The 22,908-nt window shown below is 40.5% G+C and overlaps 4 protein-coding genes across 5 annotated transcripts in view; 2 read left to right on the top strand and 2 right to left on the bottom strand.

The window, feature by feature from the left end:
* melk (maternal embryonic leucine zipper kinase) overlaps positions 1-22,908 on the top strand; it is a gene marked incomplete at its 5' end in the record, with an annotated part of 32,808 nt that overhangs the window by 329 nt on the left and 9,571 nt on the right. Inside the window, 2 exon segments of the mRNA XM_046046298.1 lie at positions 5-117; positions 203-288. Coding sequence (XP_045902254.1) covers positions 39-117; positions 203-288 — 165 coding nt within the window.
* rpl9 (ribosomal protein L9) lies at positions 4,241-9,490 on the bottom strand. Of its 2 annotated transcripts, none has more exons than XM_046046303.1 (8): positions 9,472-9,490; positions 8,777-8,823; positions 8,344-8,459; positions 7,299-7,394; positions 6,934-7,066; positions 6,285-6,365; positions 5,091-5,220; positions 4,241-4,393 (listed from the first exon to the last, which is right to left on the bottom strand). In XM_046046303.1, exons 2-7 carry the CDS (start codon positions 8,820-8,822, stop codon positions 5,114-5,116), a joined length of 579 nt encoding a protein of 192 aa, XP_045902259.1. In that variant the 5' UTR covers position 8,823; positions 9,472-9,490; the 3' UTR covers positions 4,241-4,393; positions 5,091-5,113. The 2 variants fall into 2 exon arrangements, with proteins under 2 accessions (XP_045902259.1, XP_045902258.1); XM_046046302.1 differs by lacking the exon at positions 9,472-9,490 and adding an exon at positions 9,329-9,350.
* On the top strand, positions 10,157-16,564 carry lias (lipoic acid synthetase). Its single transcript, XM_046046300.1, has 11 exons — positions 10,157-10,317; positions 10,568-10,743; positions 11,413-11,506; positions 12,384-12,464; positions 12,764-12,920; positions 13,505-13,562; positions 13,657-13,785; positions 14,414-14,559; positions 14,646-14,716; positions 14,831-14,942; positions 15,676-16,564. Exons 1-11 carry the CDS (start codon positions 10,234-10,236, stop codon positions 15,729-15,731), a joined length of 1,164 nt encoding a protein of 387 aa, XP_045902256.1. The 5' UTR covers positions 10,157-10,233; the 3' UTR covers positions 15,732-16,564.
* ugdh (UDP-glucose 6-dehydrogenase) lies at positions 16,620-22,838 on the bottom strand. The gene is made up of 12 exons (XM_046046299.1): positions 22,597-22,838; positions 21,146-21,307; positions 20,543-20,644; positions 20,215-20,415; positions 19,935-20,132; positions 19,267-19,414; positions 19,068-19,162; positions 18,551-18,681; positions 18,249-18,388; positions 17,606-17,697; positions 17,386-17,496; positions 16,620-17,265 (listed from the first exon to the last, which is right to left on the bottom strand). The coding sequence occupies exons 2-12, from the start codon at positions 21,305-21,307 to the stop codon at positions 17,155-17,157; spliced, it is 1,491 nt and encodes a 496-aa protein (XP_045902255.1). The 5' UTR covers positions 22,597-22,838; the 3' UTR covers positions 16,620-17,154.

Raw genomic sequence — 22,908 nt, 5'->3', positions numbered from 1 at the left:
GCAGGGAGGTTTATCGCCGTGCGGCTGAAGCAGGGAGGATGCCTGTGGAAAGAACGGAGCCCCGCGGAGCCGACGAGCTCTACAAATATTATGAGGTTTATGAGACTATCGGCTCAGGTAACGGCAGTGTTAATGTGTATCGGCTAGTGAAAACGCCTGTCTTTGTGCCAGAGGATGATGTGAACTAGTTTGTGTTTTTCAGGGGGCTTTGCTAAAGTCAAGCTCGGACGACACATCCTGACAGGAGAAAAGGTTGCCATTAAAATCATGAACAAGAAGGATCTAGGGGTGAGTCATATGCCATCTGCCCATTCGGCTTGTAGTGAATACCTTGCTGACAAAAAACAATAAACGAAATCATAGGACTCTTGACATCAAAGCAATAGTCATTTTAGTCTGTGATATAAACTGTCTATAATGATGTAAACAAACAAATGCATGTTACCACACCCCAAAGTGCTTAGTTTTGACCAGGAGCACAAAGGTTTATAATTATATGAATTAAAGGACAAACGAATCCTGAATTTGAGAAGTTATGACAGTGAGATTAATTTACTTTGATACTTACAGTCTTCTCATAATTAAGGCTGGGTTAAATGTTCATCAGTAATGCAAGATTACTATGCTTATGTTATCAATATTGATATATACAAACAAATTGTATAAAAAACCTGGACAAATGAGTGGAGAAACATGACAAATATGGATGCTTCCACGTGGGTGCACTGCATGGTACAATTAAGCAGTTAACATCCACTCATGCTCTGCGACATTTATAAAAATGCTGAGCAGACCCAGTTGATTCTGATTTTGTATCAAGATTTACATTTACTCATTTGGCAAACGCTTTTATCCAAAGCGACTTACTTTTGAGAAACAACATACAAGCATCAACAAAGCATGAAATACAGCACGAGATCTACAACTGACAATACATAGTAAGAGCAGCACTAAATACTAGGAAGAGCTAATAGCACATATCGCATCAATGTGGTAAATACCTAGGGAAAGAAGTAAGAATTAATAAAAAAGTGCAATCAATACAATATAATTGTAAGGGGATAGGAGAAGAAGAGCACAGGAAGTGCATGTTAGGAGTTAGAGGTGTTATAAGAGGAAGTGTTCTCTGAAGAGGTGAGTTTTCAAGAGCTTCTTGAAGTTAGAGAGGGACGCCCCTGCTCTGATGGTTTGTGGTAGCTCGTTCCATCATTGTGGTGTCACATTTGAGAACAGCCAGCACTGGGACTGCTTTGTGTGAAGTGATGGCAGAGCCAGGCGGTGTTCGTTGGAGGAGCGTAGTGGCCGAGAAAGAACGTAAACTTGTATTATGGAGTTTAAGCAGATGGTTTCAGACCCAGTAGTCACTCTGTATGCAAGCATTAGTGACTTGAATCTGATTCTGGAGGCCATGGGTAGCCAGTGGAGGTCACACAGTAATGGAGTGACTTGAGTCCTTTTGTGCTGATCAAAAACCAGACGTGCTGCTGCGATCTGAATCATTTGTAGGGAAGACCTAGGAGGGAATTGCAATAGTCGAGGCAAGAGTTAACCATGGCCTGGACCAGAAGCTGGGTGGCATACTGAGCGAGGTAGTGCCTGCTTTTTCTGATGTTGTATAGAGCAAAGCGGCACGACCGAGAGACAGCAGCACCATGGTCTGAAAGGGACAGCTGGTCATCAGTCATGACACCCACGTTTCTCACCACCCTGGTTGGAGTGATGGTTGAGGAGTCAATTTGTAGTTTGATGTTATGGTGGATAGATTGCTTGGCTGGAATAACCAAGAGTTCAGTCTTAGAGAGGTTTAGTTGAAGGTGGTAAGCCTTCATCCATGTCCGAGAGACAGTCCATGATCCGCGCCGAGACGGTGGGGTCGTCTGGCGGGAAGGATAGGTAGAGTTGCGTATTGTCTGTGTAGCAGCGGTAAGAGAAGCCCCAGTGAGGTGGTGTAAATTGAGAAGGGGCCCTAGCACTGAGCCTTGGGGCACCCCTGTGGAGAGGCAGTGGGAGGAGGATAATTGTCCTTGCCACAAAACATTGTAGGAATGCCCCGAGAGGTAGGATTCAAACCACAGGAGTACTTTACTCGAGATGTACATTGCTGAGAGTGCAGATTGCAGGATCCTGTGATTGACTGTGTCGAAGGCAGCTGATAGGTCAGCAGGACAAGAACCGAGGATTGGGCTGCAGCTTTAGCTGACCTTAGGGCTTCTGTTACAGACAAAAGAGCCATTTCAGTAGAGTGGCCACTCTTAAAACCAGACTGATATGGATCTAGGAGGTCATTCCGTGAGAGGAATTCTGAGACCTGTTTGAAGACTGCCTGTTCGATAGTTTTGGATAAAAATGGTAGAAGAGAAACTGGCTGAGAATTCTCAACTTGAGTTGGGGCGAGTGAGGGCTTTTTGAGCAAGGGTGTAACCCGAGCCCTTTTGAAAGTGTTCGGGAAGGTTCATGAAGGCAGAGAAGTATTTATTACATGAGTGATTGCTGGGACCACGGTAGGAGATATGGCTTGGAGGAGATTCGTTGGAATCGGGTCCACTGGGCATGCAGTGGGACGGCTATGGATCAGGAGTTCTGATACTTCGCTCTCCGTGAGAGGAGTAAACGAGGAGACTGAAGTGCCATTGACCTGGGTAGGGCAGAGGAGAACATGGACTGCTACGTGTTAGCCTTGGTGTTAAGCCTTTTGCGCCATTTCCCGAGGGAGATGGAGGGAGACATGTATGAGGACTGCTACATGACTGTTACATGGTTTTCCTGTGCCGTGTTCACACAGTGGGCGCTGACCAGGGCGGGAATAGAATGGTTGATTTTGAGTAATTTAGAGAATTGGCTAGTTATAGCTGCCACTTTGCCTGTGAAGAAGGCAGCAAAGGTATCAGCAGACAGGTTTGTGGGTGGTGGAGGTGAAGGTGGTATTCAGGGCGGGACTCTTATCAAACATGTAAAGTTTGGTGCAGATGTGAGCATACCATAAACTATATGAGCATACACACTTAAGTTCAACAACTTCCTGTTTCAGGGTGAATAATAGATTTTGTATGCCACGGCACAGGCATGCCATTAAACAAAAACTCAGATTGTACAACTTTTAATGATCAATGGCTTTAGACTAGACAGCGAAAATTTGAAGTTGATGTTAAAGTATAAAGCTTGTAAATCGTCAAACAATACCATTAAATCCAAAATGGCCGACTTTCTGTTGGGCGTTGAGCATCGCTCCAGGAGGCATGTTTTGTGCTCGGGTCCTAATGATGAGTTCCAAGATATTTATGAATGGGTGTTTTCCTACATATTGCAATGTTACACATGAGCTACTTTAACTGCTGAATGACTTGCTAATATGTTCACAATGACAAAACATTAAAATACATCAGGTATAATGTACCATTTTCACCACCTTAGTGTAGCATGTTAGCAGTCTATCATTTACTAATAAGCAGTAAACTTGAAGGCCAGCTGATGATGATGGGAATGTCATTAGTTTTGAAGTTATATGGTAATAAAAAAAGCCTGATGATGTGAGATGAACAGTCACCCTGAAGGAAACATGAATGTGTGAGTGTCATGTGAATGTTATGACAATTACACCAGTACTTATATTTTAATCACCAAAAAAAAGTGAACCTCATAGTGATGCTACATGAACAGTCAGCGGACCACCAAATACCTATTGAAGTGGACACTCAATACTTGAATCTGAACTTCCATAGAGGGGACGCTGCATTTTCAGTTGACCGTGAAGATATTGTGATCTACAATTTCTTTGGCTTTAATTTCATATAGTTAAATTGCTTTACATTTTCTCCATTTTGTTGCCTTTACATCATACAGAGTGAAATTAAAGTATCTAAAAGCATCATTTACATATATTTATTTCTACAGCTGCTAGCTGCACGCTACATCACAGGTCTTGTGTAATATAAAGCTTCGGAAAACCTGATGTGTTCAATACAGCCCTGGTTTAAAACAATTTTAGACACTAAACAGAAGCCAATTAATCAGAAGGTAAACACAGCAACACCAAATATCAATCTTCAGATGCAGATCTTATTTCCTTTGTTGACTTTATCTGTAATTCTGTATTAATACTTTTGAGTAACTGTTCAATTTGTGATCATACATCACATTTCTATTGTCGCTAAATTAATTTCACAGGTACCGTTTTACTAAACCATTTTGACCTACAGACAGGCAAATAACTAAAAGGGTGACAAAAGAGCCAGAGGACGGATTAATTGGAAAAGTTGGTACGTTTTATTGGTCATAACAGGACATGGTGAACATCTATTCATCATCTTGCTCCTCAGCTTCTAGCTGATGTAGATGGCGTCCAGGAACTTCCTGATGTCATTTGTGACCGTGGTGGCCTGTTGCATCAAGGCCGCTGAAAAGCAGCAGAAGAGCAGAGTGTGAAGGGAGAGACCTGATCCCATGCAACTGGTATGCATTTTAATGAAAACATTACCACAATATGCTAAATTACTGAGGCCTAATAAGCCTTTTAGTTTAATATGAGCATTTAGCCATTTCGTTTCATAAGATTGAACAACTAAGATTTTAGATCAGTGTTGCATTAAGACCTAAAATCTGAAGCAATAAACAACTTGATGCAATTGTAAAATTTACAGTTCACAGCACTTTAATGTCTGTTCAGTCATTTTCAAACCACGCAATATTTACTGGTTCTAGCTTAAACCTATGATTTTGATGCTTTTCTTCATGATAGATTGCTTAGTTTTGGATTGTTGTCAGATCAAAAGAGCAATTAAGACATTTTTGGCTATTGGAAATTAACATTATCTTTAACTTATTTATACAATCTTAGACATAACTTCTAGAAATATTGATAATGAAAATACATATTAGTATACTAATTCTAACAATTTTGCTCATCCCCAATACCACATAAGATCAAAATAAAAATAAGTAAAAAACGGTATCAGTTATGTAGAGCCACAATGCATTACACAAAGCAAAACCGCAGACATCTCTGGAAAAAAGACATACATGTATTCACATCACCACCAAGACAGGCATTGTAAGAAGCATGCAGAAGACAAGCTTTGACGGCGTTGTCTAACCTCTTGCAGTGCAGATGTAACCTTTACTGATCGGATTCCACTACTGTTCCCTTCTCGGACACGTAAATACCGTCCAAGAACTTTCTAATATCCTTATTTTTGACTGTGGTGGCCTGTTGGATCAGAGCAGCTGGAACAGAGACAAGATGAGATGATGAGCAACACGTCAGGATCACAATAATAATACAGGAGAGAGAGATGGAGGAAAGATCAGGGGGGGTGAGAAGTACGAAGTTCTGTTGTTTTGACCCTGAATTTCACATTTATAATGAAATCATGACTGAGGTTTTTATTTTCAACTTAATTGAAGGGTGATTTCATCTACATCGTATGAAAAATGTGATCTTTATAAATATGCCCAGACATTTTAGGGGACCAAGATATATTGGGCAAAGACAATCTATTGTAGTCTACAGGCTACAAACCACTGACATCAGACAATGTGTCCTAGATGCTCAGCCAGGACTGTACAACATCTATATTAACTTGCTGCTTGTTTAAGGGGCTTTTGTGCCTTCGGTCTGGTCTTCAAGAGAAATACATCTTCAGTTTGACTGAGTACCAGTGACTGATCACTCAAGACGATTACACTGTTTGGTCTTAGTTTATATTATTGTGGTGTGGCTCCTACACTGTTGACCAAAGCGCCTATAAAAGTCTCAGTAGTTTCAGTCCAACATTTTAATTTCAAGTCCGATGTGCTGCAGTACAAAGCCAAACAAAGAACTGTGTCGCTGTCCTACTCAGGGAGAGGAGGATGGGTTCACCAGTTGTATGTGTAAAAAGGAGATGGAGAATGCAACTTAATGAAAAGGCATAGACTAATAATGAAAACTAAAATGGAGGCGCAGTAAGAAAGGTGACATTATATAGATAACTGAAGTCAATGGATAGCAAGGTATATTTGAGGCATTGTGAAATGTAAGCATGCGTTTGGGCATTTATCTTTTTCCTGGTAAAATTGGTTGTTTAGGGCTCCTAAAGTTGCTCAAATCGTTCTGCTTGAAGTGCTCACAACTCGTATTTTGCTTTCCTATAAACTTAAGCCAAAAAGGTCAAGGGAACCACTGACTTCAGTAATCTCTGCAGTCAACAGTACAGTACTCTGAAAAACACTAATATTGCTGTAATTAACTGAACAAATAAAGAACTGAAATTCTTTACGAGCTGTAGTGAAAAAGGTGGACAGTATACCTGAGTTTGACACCAGCTCAATGTCGTTACCCTCCAACACCAGCTCGTCCTTCTGGGCGGCTGAGACTGCACAATTCACACCTGGGACACAGAGAGAAGAACACAGCAAAAGATTAATTTTACTATTCACAATGGAATAAAATTACTGTCACACATCAAATCAAATACAGCAATTGGTCAAAACAGACTATGCACTTTTTCTGCATCTACTGCTACCAGCTTCTCAAATGTGACAATGTAATGCTTCTCTTTGTCAGTTTTGAAAGGTCAATAAACACCTTAGGGTTGTAACTGTTGGTCAAATCAATCAAGTAATCAAACCAGATCACCTTGGACCCATTGCTTTTGGGAAATTAATGTTTTCACCATTTTATAAATAAAATTAATCAAGACAATAATAATGAAATCAAAATCAAGCCGATAAATCAGTTGTTAGTTGCAGACCATTTAATTCACTGGACAGATAGATCCCGTTTGGTTGTTTTACCCTTAAACTCAATGAACAAATATTTACTACATCACTATAAAATTGCTATCCCAATATAGGTAGACATATTTCTCAAAGTAAATAAATCTCACAATATTTCTGGACCTTACATGAGTGTCCTTCCCATAGCTACAATATTTCCTTGAGCTGCCGCAGACTCACCAGTCCTCATTCGCACACGGCGGATGTATTTCTCTCCCAGGAAGTTCCTGATCTCCACCAGAGTTCCACTCTCCTGAATGACGACGTTGATGGGGAAATGGGCGTACACAGAACGCATTTTGTATCGGAAACCCTACAGTCAGACAGAAGCGAGGGAGGCAATGAGCCGAAACACAAAGGCAAAAAACCACATCATCCTACCAACAATAACTAGCTGTAGGGCTATACAGCGACACAACGGGAATCATGACTACAAAATATACTAATCCCACCATAAAGGCAGTGCACAGAGCTTATTATAGCAGTTTCACATAGGTAGAATGAGCCATTGTCAACAGCTCAGACAAGCTGAAGTGTAGTCTCACCAAAGTGACTCCCTTGATCATGTTCTGGACGTGGCTACAGATGGTGCGGACTGTGGCCAGCTCCTTCCTGTTTCCCCACCATTTATCCACACGAAGCTGAGGAAGACAGCACAGTGACTCGCATCACTTTCACCACACTGTACAAAAACTTGGAACAACTAATTAACTGTATCATGCAATTCACAGAATGTTCATCACCGCCAACAATTTTGTTAATTACCAAGGCATCAAGCAAAAGCAAAACATTTAGCAGGCTCTGATGTTTCAATGTTCTGCTTGGTTTTAAAACACTAAATTATCTTTGGTTTTTTGACTGTTTGTCAGAAAACAAGCTATTTGAAGACGTCACACATTGCTGGGGATATTGCCATGGGCTTTAAAATTAATTTACTTATATTGGGGAAAAGAAACTGTCAGATGTAAAATAAAAACTTTGGTAAAAGTTGAACTGACCATCTTTAACAAATAGTTAATTAGTATAGAGCCGATCAACTAGCCAAGTTCAGGAACTACAAACACTTTAATACTGTTGACATTCAGCCTCTTAGACTTGAGAAAAATGTTAAGTTTACTTTGCAGGACATCGGTCTTACAAACTTGAAAGTCGCTCACACCCTTTCACAACATTCATTCTTCGACTTAACCTATTTCTACCACTATTATAACAATACTGTATTTTCACGAATTAGGTCATTTAATTTCCTATTTCGTATATTATGAACACAGCCCAACTTATGACAGCAATTAGTAATTAACCTCAAACCCTTTATGGGGGGGGGGGGGCGTCATGTTGCTGCACAAAGGCTTTTTCTGTGATGATGAGTAAGATCTTTTATCAAAAACAGTTGTGATGTTAAAACATCATTTACAGGTATACATTACACAAGAACAAACTCCGCTTTGTGCATCACACTGATTATCTTTCTATTCAATTTTTGGGAGAGTGTTGTGATTCAACCATGCTGCCCAGCAGAATTTGAGGCTGCCTACATGTTGTGATTATAGCATATCCCATTAGTTTAGGCAAAACATCCTAACTCCTTACCTTCTTCTGTTTCTTGCCCAGCAGGCTGAGCTCCAGGTTGATGTGGTTGAACTCCCTGACGAGTTTTCCACGGGGCCCCTTGACCGTCACCGTCCGCCCCTTCAACCTCACCTCGACTGTGCCACCACACAGCAGGATGGGGGGGGGGAAATAAATAAAAATAAACCACAAACAGGCGGTAAGACACCAAACTCCACAAATCTGGGGTTAAAAACAGGTACCTCAAGACATTGGTACTGTCTCCTGGTAGAGCACAGATGGTCGGTTTAAAATACTTTCTAATTCTTCTAAACATGATTTACTGCGGTGGTTTTTATAAATATGCATGTGTATGCGGGCATATAATTATGTATTATTGTGGGTAATACTTGGACCATGAGTCTGTAACAAGGTTTTGATTATCTCGATAGTCTGCAAAATTTAAGTTTCTTACCATTGTCGGGGATGTCGACAGTCTGACTGCTGAGAATGGTCTTCATTCTGTAAAGATTGACAATGTGTGTTAAGTGCTCTGGAGCTGTTATGATACGTGACAGCTTCACTTTCCAATGCTAGTTATGGTTGAACTGAAGTTCAGGTTAAAGGATTAACGGTTATCCAAGGCTAGCCTGCCATGTTGTACATCAAGCAGCTATAATATTTGGGTTTTCTGACTAAAACGTGGTCACTGTAACGCTGGACGCCATAGATTCAGCGTCTAGCACAAGCAAGTACAGCTACACTGCGTTATCCCAAGTAACGTTAGCATTAGCGCTGGTGCTAATAGAAAGCTACATTAGGCAGGGAGGCAAGCACGTTATCACTACAAATGTACACTTCTGCAACATGTTAGTGGGCGTAATTATCAGCTGAAATACGAATACTATCTTTTATAAATAATGTTGTTCAACCCGCTGCGGCCCTTAACACGCACACCACAGCGACGTCAGGCCTCAGGCAGACAGCGGGAGCAACGGAAAACCACCTAACATATTTCTAAACAAACCTAAAGTTAAGGCAAAATACAGCTTATGTGGTGAAGCAGAGTACTGTCCGCATATGATACTTCAAAATTAAGCCAAAAGCATGTTTAATTCCCACAGATGGAGTTAGATGAAAACCAAGCAGCAATATTTCAGCTATCCTCACCTCGCCGGTAGCAGAGGAAAGGAGGAAGGAAGGACGTCACGACGCAATTGTAGAGCACGTACGTGCCGTCACCAGGCATTACAAGACAACCGAGGAACGTCGTGATCATTTTCGTAGCTTTATTTTTTTAGTATAGATCTGTTATAGTTATTAAAAAAATGTTTAGCAACTAGTAAAACATAAGTTGTTGTCTATGATACCAACCGACAGAAGTTGTTTTACTATCTAGCTATTAGCACCATTTCCTCTGTTAGCTCTGCCGCGTTCAGCCGTATTGGAAAAACCGTAATTAACTGCTCACGTCAGCCTTCCAAAATTGCACAATTAATAAAATCATCTTATCACTAAAAGGGGATTTACACTGTTACCATCTGATTTAACTTGTGGAATAATGTATTTTTTAGTAATGACTCTATTTACATTTGTTTACATAATAATAATAATAATAATAATAATTTTATTTATAACGCAAAAAAGTCGTCCAAAGATTTGCAGCTCTATGTGCTGTAACCTACATAGTTTAGTATTTTTAGTGTTGTAACATCTTATGCTGGGGTCTTGTGTTTCGATTTCTCTAAGGCTTGTTAAAAAAGATTGACTGCAGAATAATTACAATCTCTTATATTTATCAAATTAACTGGTGGCGGAAAAGCAGCTTTACCTTTTATCCCATTCTACCGACATCACGTGAATGCAGCACCAGACTAAAGCAGCCGCTTGCCGAGGTCTGTTGCCAATGACAGCCCCCTGCTAGCTAAAGTCATGGCGCTTTTCAAACAAAGTTGTTGTGTAGCTGGCCGTTTCTCTACAAACCATCTATGGCTGAGTCCCAGATGCATCCCACATGTGAGTATTTCAAGTCACAACTCGAATATTCTCCAACTAACAAACACTGACGGTGTGGGTAACCCATTAACCCCTATAGTCTGTTGTAAGCCTGGTCACGGGCCTTGAAGTACAACCTGCGGTGATCTGTTTTGTAACTTTGACAGTAAGGCTGTTTAACCTCCCCAAATAAGTGATATGGTACACGGACTCGTAAACATCACGACAGAGTGTGACTGTGAAGCAGTAACCCTCAGACCTTCCTCCGCAGGTTTACATCAGCAGTCTGACAACTGTGGCGGAGTCCTCCCCAGACCGGGCTTACAGAAAGAAGGAGCTTCTGAGTGATAACGGGCCTGATCTACAAGACTTCATTTCAGGTGAACTGTCGGAGAAAAGCAAGTGGGCAGAGTACAGAGGCAACCTGAAGAGAGAGAAGGGGGAGAGGTAAGACAGCGGAGATATTGCATTGATCTTACAGGATCAGCAACACTCCCCATTTTGTCTTTGAGGGTTTCCAGATGGGTTCAAAAGACCTGATCAGACAAAACGTTATCTACCAGACTGTTTTTGGATGAATCAACGTGAGGTCTAATGTTACAAGTGGCGTGCTACCCACCTCTGCTTTGAAACACTGCAGGTCACCTTACTTTTACATGAAATCCCTGCTGTTGCACAGACTTTATTTACTCACCTGAGTATAAATCAGTTTTATTGTACCAGCTGCATGCATCAGGAAGTTATGTTGTCATTGGTTAGACCATGGAACCTTTTTCAGAGACAATATTTGTATATAACAATATATGTATTTATGCCACACATTGATATGTGTATGTACATTGTGTGTGCAGGTACTGTTTGTATTGCATTATTTACATCATTTCTTAGAATCTGTTCAGTAGGACTGCTTCACAGCAGTATGGATATACAAGATTTTTGAATCATTAAAAAAATTCCCATCTGGTTTTTAATTTATGAGGTTTTTTTCAGTTGAATTTTCACAAAAGTTACTGTGTCACATTCACAGTGATGTTATCCACATCGTCCACACCTACATGCAGACGAGACCACTCTTGCGCATTTAGTGAAAGGCTGTGTTGTTTGTTTTTGTGAAAGGCTGCGGCTTCCTCCATGGCTGAAGACAGAGATCCCCATTGGAAAAAACTACAACAAGCTGAAGAACACACTGAGAGAACTCAACCTGCACACGGCAAGTCGTATATACAGCGAACAAGTTAAAGGATTAGCCTGCGAAGTTAGCGGAGAAACATTAAATGTAGATGTTTCAAACAGGTGAGGGTGCATTTGCCTGACATGTTTGGGTCTACCTGTCCCCTGTGATGGAAAGAGTCACTGCAAATCAACATTATTTATTAATTTTTTTTTTTTAAATGTTACTAATACTAATTGGAGCGTAAACATTGAAACATGCCATACATCAGATAAAAAAAAAAAAAAAAAAACTAAACACAACAGATTTTTAAAACTGTGAGAAAAATTAGACATTATCTGTAAAGGAAAAGGGGGAAAAGTTATACAAAAAGGTTTTTCTCTGTCATTTAATCTGACATTTTTAAGTCTTTTTGTTCAAAGAAGAGGAAATTATTCACAAACATATACTAAATGTACATAAACTGTAACATCATTCATGGTTTGCTTCTGTTGATTTCTGAGTTATGGATAGAATATTTCGCTCAAAGCATGGTTAGCCACAAAAAAGGTCCTCTAACCAAAGAAAACATTTTCGAAACTCGAAAAGGTAAGCTTCATCACTTGTTTCACTTCATTACTGACCAAACATCGTTAAGGTAGGGATTATACTTTATTCCAGTTAATCTTATCTACATGTTTATTATTTACATCACTCTTGTTCTCGGAGGAAACATTTCTTTCCAGATTAGAGTGGTCTCTTCAAGGAGGATAATTCCCTCATTCATAGGGAGCTATATTTGAAATTTTAGTGAACAAATTTATCAAATTGCAAACTTGCATGACACTAACTTACAACAAACTACATCAGGATCAATCCACATACAAAAGGTCTGATAAATACGTCATTTGAAGACTGTGTGTGTGTCTTTTCTCAGGTGTGCGAGGAGGCCAGGTGTCCTAACATTGGGGAGTGTTGGGGTGGAGGAGAGTACGCCACAGCCACAGCCACCATTATGGTAAGTCTCTGGGTGCACTGTGACTCTGTGGTGCAACTGAGTTCACCGACAGTTGTAGAAAAGCTCACAGATTCTTGACAAAAAAGCATGTTGAGATCATCTCTTTACATCTAGTATACAGGTTGTTGTCTGTTTTTCAAAAAAGTAGAAATCAGTCATATTAATTTATTGCTTAATGATGTATTTTATATATTTGTATACATTGAACGTCTCATGATACATATCTGTTTGGATTGTGTGCTCCAGTCCTACAATTTACATATAGCTAAGGTTTTTTCTCTCCCTCTATATGTGTGTAGCTGATGGGGGACACATGTACCCGTGGGTGCAGGTTCTGCTCTGTAAAGACGGCCCGTCGGCCCCCACCCCTGGACCCAGACGAGCCCTACAACACAGCCAAGGCCATCGCTGCCTGGGGGCTGGACTACGTGGTTCTCACCTCAGTTGACAGAGATGGTAAGATGGCTTCCTAGCTCAGTGTATCGACCTTGTTCTTCCCAGGTGCGACTTTACACCACTGCTAGCAATGACGTTTTCATTTAAACAAGGCTAAAAGGAACCTCACTCAAAACTGGAATACTTGGGAATCTCAGGGTATTCGCTGTATCCTTAATTAATTAATCCTCACTGCACTCATTCACGTCAAAGACTTAGCAGATGTCTTAGCAGACAGACGGCGGGCCCTTCCTGTATTACAGGCCTTGACTGATGTAAAATGAGTCAATATTTTGTAGCTTTTAGAACACACACACAGCGAGGATAAGACCATGTAAGCTTCAATAAGAGTCCTTCAAAATTAAACATGTTGCACAACATACCATGCTTTGTTCCCTGGAGTCTGCCGGTCAGGCATTTTGACTAAATCAACAAAAATACATAGTATTCACAACAGCATTTACAATACATATTTTCCAAAATAGTTTAAATAAGATTTACAAAAAATAATCATCTACAAATTCAAAATAACCAACCAACGTTTCAAAATATGAGCAGTGATGACTGTTGTAATGCCACTTTTTCCTCTTGTTTTTTGTGTGCAGATATTGCAGATGGAGGGGCAGAGCACTTTGCAAAGACTGTCTCTAACCTGAAGGAACGGTATAATCTCCCATCCCTTTTGGCTGTATCGGGTGCTTGTATCTCATTCTCTGATCAGTTTGAATAAATAAGCACTTGTACCATCCTCATCTAGGGACCCTGAGATGCTGGTTGAATGTCTGACCCCTGATTTTCGTGGTGACCTGGCAGCAGTGGAGAAAATCGCCCTGTCGGGGTTAGATGTGTATGCCCACAATGTGGAGACTGTGCGAGAGCTGCAACGGTACTGATTGGCACCTACCATGTCTTTTTATATGTTGGCTGTAATTCCCGAGTTTTCTCTGTCTTCTTCAGTTTGATTTTAGTGGCCTTCAATCAGCCAACAAGCCAAAGAATAAGTTATTTTTTAACAGTGAGAACATGCAGAGGGATCAGTAAACATGGCAAACAACAAACTGTTTCATTGTTTTGTCCTTTGCATAATATGAAATGTGTTTACAATTATATGCGAGAGCGCTGTAAAATGTGTCATGTCAAGCTGGTATGTAGCTAAGTTTGAAAGTTGCCAGTCACACTTTCTAGCTTGTGTTCATTCATTTCAGTCATCCATCATCAAGCTGACTGGTATAAAACATATACACAAATATATTCACATTCACAACATACATTCATCAGTATAATGACTTAAAGTCAGTAACAGGCTGGAGGAATACAGTATTACAGTAATACACACAATGACCAGCAGGTGGAACATGAGCCATTTTCTTGCTGTTAGTGTGAATACTACAGGAACTGCAGAAGTGGAAACACAGTAGTTAATTAATTGTTCATGGGAATATATTTTCAGCATAGGGGTATATCTTTACCTTACTGATTTATTTCAACTGATCAGGATGCCCATTTGTTCCCAGGCACGTGCGTGACCCCAGAGCAAACTTTGACCAGTCTCTGAGCGTCCTGAAGCACGCCAAAAAGGTCAAACCCACTGTGCTCACCAAGACGTCCATCATGCTGGGACTCGGGGAGACCGAACAACAGATACTCAACACCTTGACTGGTGTGTGTGCGCGCCCACACACACACAAAATGTTTGATGTAAAACTTTAATTTCCTGACCACACTTTTGTGGTGATGATGTTGCAGAGCTGCGAGAGGCAGGAGTGGACTGTCTAACGCTGGGTCAGTACATGCAGCCCACTAAACGCCACCTAAAGGTAAGAATGTCACACTTTTATGGAGCGTTTTCTCGTATTTACCAGGGCAACAGGTAACAAAATGTACAATTGGGCTAATGAATGCACACTGTGACAATGTGTGTTTGGGTTCAGGTGGAAGAATACGTCACTCCAGAGAGGTTTGCCTATTGGGAGAAAGTTGGGAATGATATGGGTTTCGTTTACACAGCCAGCGGACCACTGGTGCGATCCTCCTACAAAGCGGGTGAGAAACACACTCCATCCTGCAGTTCTGACACACACAAGTTGAGGAAAACAACATTTATTCCTGTGATATTTAATATCCATTTTATTCTACAATTACAGTTGAAACTATTAAAGGTTTCTGTGTGCAACAGCAGCTTATAGGATCAGTTCACTGAAATTGGAGAAAATATATTTTCTCACTTGCCCCTGGTGGTATCTAGACATGCTAGACTTTACATAGGGACTGTTTCTTCAGTGGAAGGTAGTTCCAGTGAAAACTGTTCAGGGAGTAATGGGATCATTGTTTGATTGTTTATGCAAGGACATTTTGTTCTGAATTTTTTAAATGCCTAATACTTTGATATCCTTATACCTTAGCAATCAAAACTAAACTGATTTGTGTGGCACTAGAGGTGAAAATATGTTTGTAATTTGGGAAAACTCTGAGTCAAGACTATAATGTATGCATACAGTTGTTATAAGATCTTTTTAATAAGATTTAGCAGCCAACATTGACATACAGCAAATCTTCATCAGAGTGAGAGTAGGCAATGAAGTTGCTAAGAGCTGCGTGTTATAGGTCACGCAGGTGCTGCTCACCGCTTACATCCAGCCAATGCTGTAATGCCACAGTAATAATTAATATATATCAGAAAACATCTGACAACTCCTAACATAACAGGCAGCCAGATTAAATGTATTTGTTAAATAAGTTCATATGGAATATATATCTACACCTGTTGTTTTTACAGGCGAGTTCTTCCTGAAGAATCTGCTGAACAAGAAAAAAGCCACTGTAACAGAATGAAAAGCACGAAACCAGCAGCTTTAAGAAGAGCTCTCCCTTTAATCTCGCCCTACCTGTAACTACAAACATGTACAGCCACAAACTAACCATAATGCAGCATTCTAGTACATTTAACATACAGTATGAGTAGTAACACAAGGTGTGCAAGTCAAAAAGCAAGGCAGGTGGCATTCAGTCAGGGTTGAGAAGTGACATTAACAAGACTCACGTAAGTACAAGGACCATTCCTTTACGCTTCGTCTTTGACAAGCCACACGTCCATATTTAAGGGAGAGGACATCAAAGAGAACAGCAATTGTAGGCCTGCAGATATTTAGATAATCTAGGTACAGACTGTGTAACCCTGCCAGGAGAAAATACAACCTGTAATTTGTAGTATCCACCATGAACTCCCTCCCCTCAGGGTGCTTGGACTTCTGGTAAAGAGCTACTGACCTTTATCTGAGAGCTCTTTGATGTCTGCTGCTTCAGGGCTGGTGATTTAATGAAGCAAGAGGTTTTCTTTTGTCCTGAGGGCTCAAGGGGGGAAAGTATGTATAACACAATAACAAATCTAAGGTTGCCGAAGACACCATCAAATGTTCAGTTTTAAATTTCGATTACATTAGAAAAAGTATGATTCAAGCCCAAATCGGCCTTTTGTGAGGTACATTTATCACAAGGGGTGCTTTTACTTCGAGGTACTTTTGACATCTCTGTACCTCAAACTGTACTTTTTCTAACGTAATAATTAATTCATATTTTACATCTGGATAAGAAAGATGATTTGCACACTGTTTGAAAAAAAAACAAACAAATGTAATTTATATTTAAAGAATTAAAACTCAACAATTTCAATTGCTGGTTTTCATTTGTCAATTTTTCTGGGAAATAATCATCGGTCACAAATTAAGGACACACATGACATTTTATTGCATTGCTGTTTAGTAAACAGTCACTGATACAGAGGACAAATACTGATTAACATACAGTAAGAGGATTTTATAAAAAGATTCAAAAAATAGTATAAAATTTAGCAACAACACTTGATTATACAGTAAACACTGTAAGACTCACACTAAGTGTTCATTTGAAATCAACAGACATGAGCATGTACTAATGTATATGAAGTGTCTGGTTGATAAATGCTACTTCCCACAAAATGTATAAAATTAACCATTTCTGTGTTTGGAAATGGTTCAACTCTAAACTTCTTACAAATACTTGAGTACATTCGTGGATCACATTCAAACAGATTTGGACTAAAGGCTCAATTTCTTCCCCTTATCCGGCTCCAGCAGGGGAGAAATTAGTCACACTGTTCAGCCTTTGTGATCATTAGGTGTGTACCGAGAGCAGAGCCCGTTGGACCTGAATTAAACATTTCACCAGCCATTAAAAAGGAATGTGTTGCGTGTCGTGCGTGTGTGGAAGTGAGAGATTTTTAGACTTTGGCTTTCTTGGGTGGAGGTTCACTGGCAGTGATGCGAGGACAAGCAGCCGCCGGTGTGTAGGGGATTCGTGTTGCTGCCACTTTCTTACCGATGGTCTCGATCTGCGGACAGAAATCATCAAAATAATACCTGCAGCTGTTCTCAAAATATTTGCCTTGTTTTCAAACGGCACATGTTCATTTTGATTTTGTACGAGTGTCTGTTGTTTCCGGTCTGCTCACCTGGAAGCCGATGTTCTGGAGGTGTGGGTGGAGGTGGTCCAGCACTCTGCGACCATCGAATATAAAGGCCGGCTTCAGCATCTTCTTGTAAATCTTCTCATAGTCCAGTTCCTATGGTGGAATTAGACAGGTATGATGATTGAGGTATTTTTTTCACGACATTTTTTTCCGAAGCGATTCATAAGACTGTAGTGGGGGGGGAAAAAAATGTGATTGTGACCTTAAACATGTCCCACTCAGTGCAGATGACCAACGCATGTGCACTCTGGCAGGCCTCATAAGGGTCTGAGGTCACAGTCACCAGCTCCGACACTAAGGGAAAGAAGACGCACAAGGCGTGTCAGTGAAGTTCTCAGCTTAGTCACAACTACAGCTTAGCATTCAAAAGAAATAATTATCTTTGAAAACATTCCAAACCATTCAGCTGAGTGTCTTAAAATGCATTAGGAAAAACAGGGAACTACTTTCAATTTTCTGAATTTTAACCAGTGTCACTTAATAAAAACAAAGAACATAATGCTGAATGAGAACTGCCAGTTATTTTCTCATTTGGTCTATAAAATGTCAGAAAATAGTAAAAAAAAGCCATACCCAAAGATTATGAATTTATTCTAATAGAAGGCTCAGAAAACCAGCAAGTAAACTGATTTTAAATTTATTTATTATCAAAAAAGTTATTTTTTTGTGGGTGGTAATGGAAGCCGCCTTGGGCTTGAAGAATCTGACCGTGTAATCACTACAAGTCCAGCCTTTGTTGTATGTTCTCTGCTCATTTCCTGTAAACTCTCTGCTGTATCTTATGTAATGAAGGAAAATCAATTCCCAAATAAGAGGTTTTTGCATGCATTTGAACACACCCCTACCTCTTTCTGGGTTGTCCTCTGAAATGCTGGGCTGGGAGAGGTCATGAATGATTTGTTCTTTAAGAACTTTGGGGTCGTAGATGAACAGCTTGGCTCCCTCATCCATCAGATATTTAGAGATGTAGATACTGGACGACTCCCTGGAGTGGTGACACAAAACACACACACGAAGGTCAGCTGTGATCAGGGCCACAGTTCACCACAGCATGTTGGCAGGTGTTCATGTGGTGTGATCATACAAACAATGCCAGGTCAATGATTATTAAAGGTATGTAAAGGTATGTAAAGAACAAACAACAAACCTTGTGTCACCTGTGTCTTTTTTGAAGGAGAAGCCCAGCAGAGCGATCTTTTTACCAGTGACCGTGTTAAAGAGGCAGTCAATAATCCTGCAGGCAAACCGCCGCCTTTGGTACTCATTCATGTCTATCACCTGAGGGAATCAAACAGAGTGAGATTCAGGTAAATACAATGAGCAGAGCAGTGCTATTTTGTGTTTAAGCCTTTTGCGTGCCGTCTCTGCACTGACCTTCTACACAAATATAATCCAATATTTCATCCAGCCTAATAGGGTAAAGTCTAATGGATTTCCTTATTTACTATTTGATTTGGTAGCTAATAATGTTTTTTGTTCGCCCTTTAAGACAATGTGCAGGTACGCCATGCATTTTAAATAATTAATTAGCGTAATTATTTTCGGCAAGTGGCACATTTCACGCGCTCCGGCACCTAACAATTTACAAATTAAGCACTGGAGCAGAGACCTTCAGCAAAAAAAAAAAAAGAGCAAAATAAGGTGCCAGGCGGTGTAGTTCTCACCTGCTGCCAGTAGGAGGCTACCTCAGGCAGGTTGAGGGCCTCGCACAGGTACACCAAATTCAGCACGTCCTTCTGGAAACAGCTTCCACCAAAACCTTAGGAGGAGCAAATAGATAGAAGGTAACACTTAGTCTGTGTTTAACGGACTTCAAATGTACGTAGAAGCTCCCTTTAAACATATTTTGGACTCGTTTCTTACCTACGCTGGCTTTGAGAAACTTGCTGCCTATTCTTTGGTCCATACCGATTGCCTTGGCAACCTCTTCCACGTCGGCGCCAGTGGCCTCGCACAGAGCGCTGATACTGTTGATGCTGCTGATTCGCTGTGCCAGGAATGCATTGGCTGCCTACACAAGCACATACCATGTTTTTTTTTTTTTTTTTTTTTTTTTTTAGTAGAGGCCACTCAGAACAACACGAAAAGAAACAATTTGGCAAGTGATCAATTAGTCAAGAGAAAATTGATCAGCAGCTATTCTGTTGACTAATTAATTGTTCCTCAATCAAAAATACCAAACGGTGATACTTTTCTTTGTCATACAAGAGAGTAAACTGAATATCTTTGGGGTTTGGACTATGGCCAGTAAGGGTTTCAGAGGCTGATATATGAATATCAATATTCCGACACATAATCTTGTAACAGATGCCTTAAATTTGTTTTTGACCAATATGTGAAATAAGCTAATGTCACCTGATCAGAAAAGCTTTTATGGACTGGTGATTAAAACAAGTAATTTAAAATATGTGATCTGGGTATGAGAAATTCTAAAAGGCACGTTTCACTATTTTCTGACATTAGACACTAGTCTGCAAATTAACTGAAAATGAAACAATGAAAATAATCATTAGTTGCACTGCTGCACTTACCAGTTTGGACAGCTCGGACGACCACGTGTTGGTGGTGATGATACGTGCTTTGGGGACCCAGTGTTCATACACGGCACACAGCGCTCTGATTGCCCTTTGGCCTTCTGCTGTTTCGTCCCCACCAATCAGGACGCGGTCTGGCTCCTTCAGGTCCCGCACTGCTGTTCCTTCCGCAAGGAACTCTGGGTTGGACAGCACCTAAAACGGCGGCTCAGCTTTAGAAACTTGCAGAACAGATGCATGAGGAGTTTCATTCTCATACACATGCAATAATACACACTTGCAGGTTGAGGCTAGGCTTGGTGTTGGCATCAAATATCCGTCTAATGCTCTCAGCAGCTCGAACTGGGACTGTGCTCTTCTCTGTAACAATCTTGTAGCCGTCAGACACCTCCACGATCCGCCGAGCACACGCCTCAATGAACTTGAGGTCAGCCGCACGACCCTTACCCATCCCATACGTCTTGGTTGGGGTGTTCACCTGTGGCAGGGGCAACACCATTCTAATTAATTTACCTGTCATAAATGTCAGATTCATTTCTTTAGCTGGTCAAAACAGCAGTGAGTGAGTGAGTGAGTGCGTGAGCAGGGGTAACTGATGGACTCACAGAGATAAAGACGAGGTCTGCGTCCCTGATAGCTGAGTCTATGTCTGTAGAGAAAAACAAATTTGTCCCTCTGCATGATTCAACCACCTCTTTCAGGCCCGGCTGAAGTGGGAGGAAGTGGGAAAAGGAGACAGGGAGGGGTGCGTCAATGAATGTGTCAGACAAACATGGCACAAACAGTTACAAAAATGTAATAAGAGTTCTCAATGACAGGTCCTTAACTGCCTCATAACGAGTCATGATGATGTAACACCTCGCGGTTGTGGCCAATGTAGAGAAGTTACGACACAGAGCGGTCTGGAACCAATTACTGTTTCATTCCACCCACGATGGAGTAATATTGTACAAAAACAATGACTTGAATGGTTGCCAAGCTACACCAATATTATTAAAAGTTTAACTCAAGAAACCAACAACTCCTTCGAAATATACGGCTCTCAAAAGTGAGAGAAGAATGTAGGGGGGAGAAACACAAGGCATATAAGTGCTCTCAATGAAATACAACCCACTCCTTTGTAAATGTTTTACCAGAAATCACGCGGTTAATCCTGTTATAACACTTTAGCTCAGTTTCTTTGAATAACTACAGTGTTATGTTGATACCTCATATATGGGCAGAGTGGCCGAGTTCCAGGCTTTGATGCGGGACTCGTTGACGTCCACGACAGTCACTGTGATCTCTGGACACATGTGGGCAATGACACTACATGTTGGGCCTCCGACATAACCAGCACCTATGCAACAGATCTTCTTAATCTGAAACATCTGAAAATGTAGAGAGAAGAAGGATTACAGAAAAAAGCATGAAGCATACACAATATTTAAAAATCTCACCGAATTATAGCCCGACAGATCCTTGGTTTATCAACAATTAAAAGCATTTTTTTTTAAAAATCCAATAACTTCTCAGCCAATGGTAATTTTTAAATGCATAAACTAACAATCTTGATATAGATCCCTTAGATGTGTGTTTTTTTAGATCACTGTCACCAAGATACATAGGAAGTGGCACCTTTTACAGTTGAAAAATCAATGCCTAGCTATAAAAAAAGTGACACCGTTTCAGCCTGACCAATGTGTTGCTCTAGCTCTATTCTGAATATAGGTTACTGCCCTGTGCAGATAAACTCTACATTAAAACTTTTCGCATACAGGACTAATTATATCCAGCTATGCTCAAAAGTGTCTCAACTTTAACAGTAACGTCCTCATTTACTTTAAAGGGCCAAGTTGGGTTTCTTTTGATAAAACAATTAGGTTCTGTACTTGCCAAGACATTAGAGGTTAAACGTTTGGTGACCAATTAATTTGTCAATGGAAAGAAACATTATTGGAAGCTACTTTGATAATCAATTAGTCGTTTGATTTATTTGAAGCAATGACTTGTTCCAGCGTTCCTGCCCCTGTGTCTTAAGTGACCTGAGGTTTAGATTTGGGCTTTCAGAATATTTTACTGTGAAAACAACCGGCAGATTAATTGATTGAGTTCATATAAATAACATAAAAAAAGATGGTTGCAACCCTGTGCTACACTTAACATTGCATTTCCCTTCATCTGTCCATATAAAAAAAAATAAAAAATACACAACTTTAAAAATGTAACCTCCATGAGGTGATGTACCACACAAGCAAAGCTCCAGCAGAAAATTCACGTTTGGTTTCTTTTAGAACACTTTGATTTTTGTGTTTGAATCATTTAAATCATCTTGCTCAAGTCTTCACATGTAATGGTTCATCAGGACTTACAGTACCAGCCGCACCGCTGCAGCCTGGCAGAAAATAAAGAGCCTTTCATTGAAAATCAGCCACGTCTAGCTGCAGAGATGAAAAGTGACCTTTTATCCCACATATCTTTCAGCTAGTTCACGCTAACTGTGCTAGAGAGCAAGTGTCGTTGCTTTTCAGGGTAAGATTACACATTAACAGGACTTTACTAACGCGAACTTAGTTTGCCTCTTCTTTCTTAACGCTGAGTGAGCCAACTCAACAAGAAACAAATGAATGGGCGTTGAACCAGCTAGCTAGCTAGCACCCGTTAGCTAACGATACATTACCTCTGCCAACTCGACAGTCAGTGAACTTCAGGAAAGCTCAGATTATGTTAGCTCCTCTTTAAAATGTGTCTTGTCCAAACAGCCGTCGTTTCCGGAGCCACTGTTCTGTTGCCCGCGATAAATGACAATACCTCGGGTTAAATCTGTACTCGCTATACACTCTCACACATTCAAGGGTTCTCTCACAAACTTTTCCTGCGATACCGTTACCTAAACTGCAGCACTTCTGCCGACCTTCCTCACAATACTAAGTAGCCGGCGATACTTCCGGTGTGATATTTTCAGCGTAAAAGCACCAAATTACTCCTGTTC

Source organism: Micropterus dolomieu, linkage group LG04 (assembly GCF_021292245.1).
Source record: "Micropterus dolomieu isolate WLL.071019.BEF.003 ecotype Adirondacks linkage group LG04, ASM2129224v1, whole genome shotgun sequence".
In the NCBI taxonomy this organism is placed as follows: Eukaryota; Metazoa; Chordata; class Actinopteri; order Centrarchiformes; family Centrarchidae; genus Micropterus; species Micropterus dolomieu.
Note: the sequence above shows the minus strand (reverse complement) of the source record. Positions and strands in the feature narration are given on the sequence as shown.

Excerpts from the sequence above, each read along its gene's own strand:
- rpl9 (XM_046046303.1), bottom strand. The coding sequence starts at position 8,822 with ATGAAGACCATTCTCAGCAGTCAGACTGTCGACATCCCCGACAATG. Across the intron at positions 8,460-8,776 it reads TGTCGACATCCCCGACAATG|TCGAGGTGAGGTTGAAGGGG; the intron begins GTAAGAAACTTA and ends GTGGTGGCACAG. Across the intron at positions 6,366-6,933 it reads CCGTGTGCGAATGAGGACTG|GTGTGAATTGTGCAGTCTCA; the intron begins GTGAGTCTGCGG and ends TCTGTGTCCCAG.
- lias (XM_046046300.1), top strand. The coding sequence starts at position 10,234 with ATGGCGCTTTTCAAACAAAGTTGTTGTGTAGCTGGCCGTTTCTCTACA. Across the intron at positions 11,507-12,383 it reads GAGAACTCAACCTGCACACG|GTGTGCGAGGAGGCCAGGTG; the intron begins GCAAGTCGTATA and ends GTCTTTTCTCAG. Across the intron at positions 12,465-12,763 it reads CAGCCACAGCCACCATTATG|CTGATGGGGGACACATGTAC; the intron begins GTAAGTCTCTGG and ends ATATGTGTGTAG.
- ugdh (XM_046046299.1), bottom strand. The coding sequence starts at position 21,307 with ATGTTTCAGATTAAGAAGATCTGTTGCATAGGTGCTGGTTATGTCGGA. Across the intron at positions 20,416-20,542 it reads CAGACCTCGTCTTTATCTCT|GTGAACACCCCAACCAAGAC; the intron begins GTGAGTCCATCA and ends CCCCTGCCACAG. Across the intron at positions 17,266-17,385 it reads TCCAGAACATCGGCTTCCAG|ATCGAGACCATCGGTAAGAA; the intron begins GTGAGCAGACCG and ends TTCTGTCCGCAG.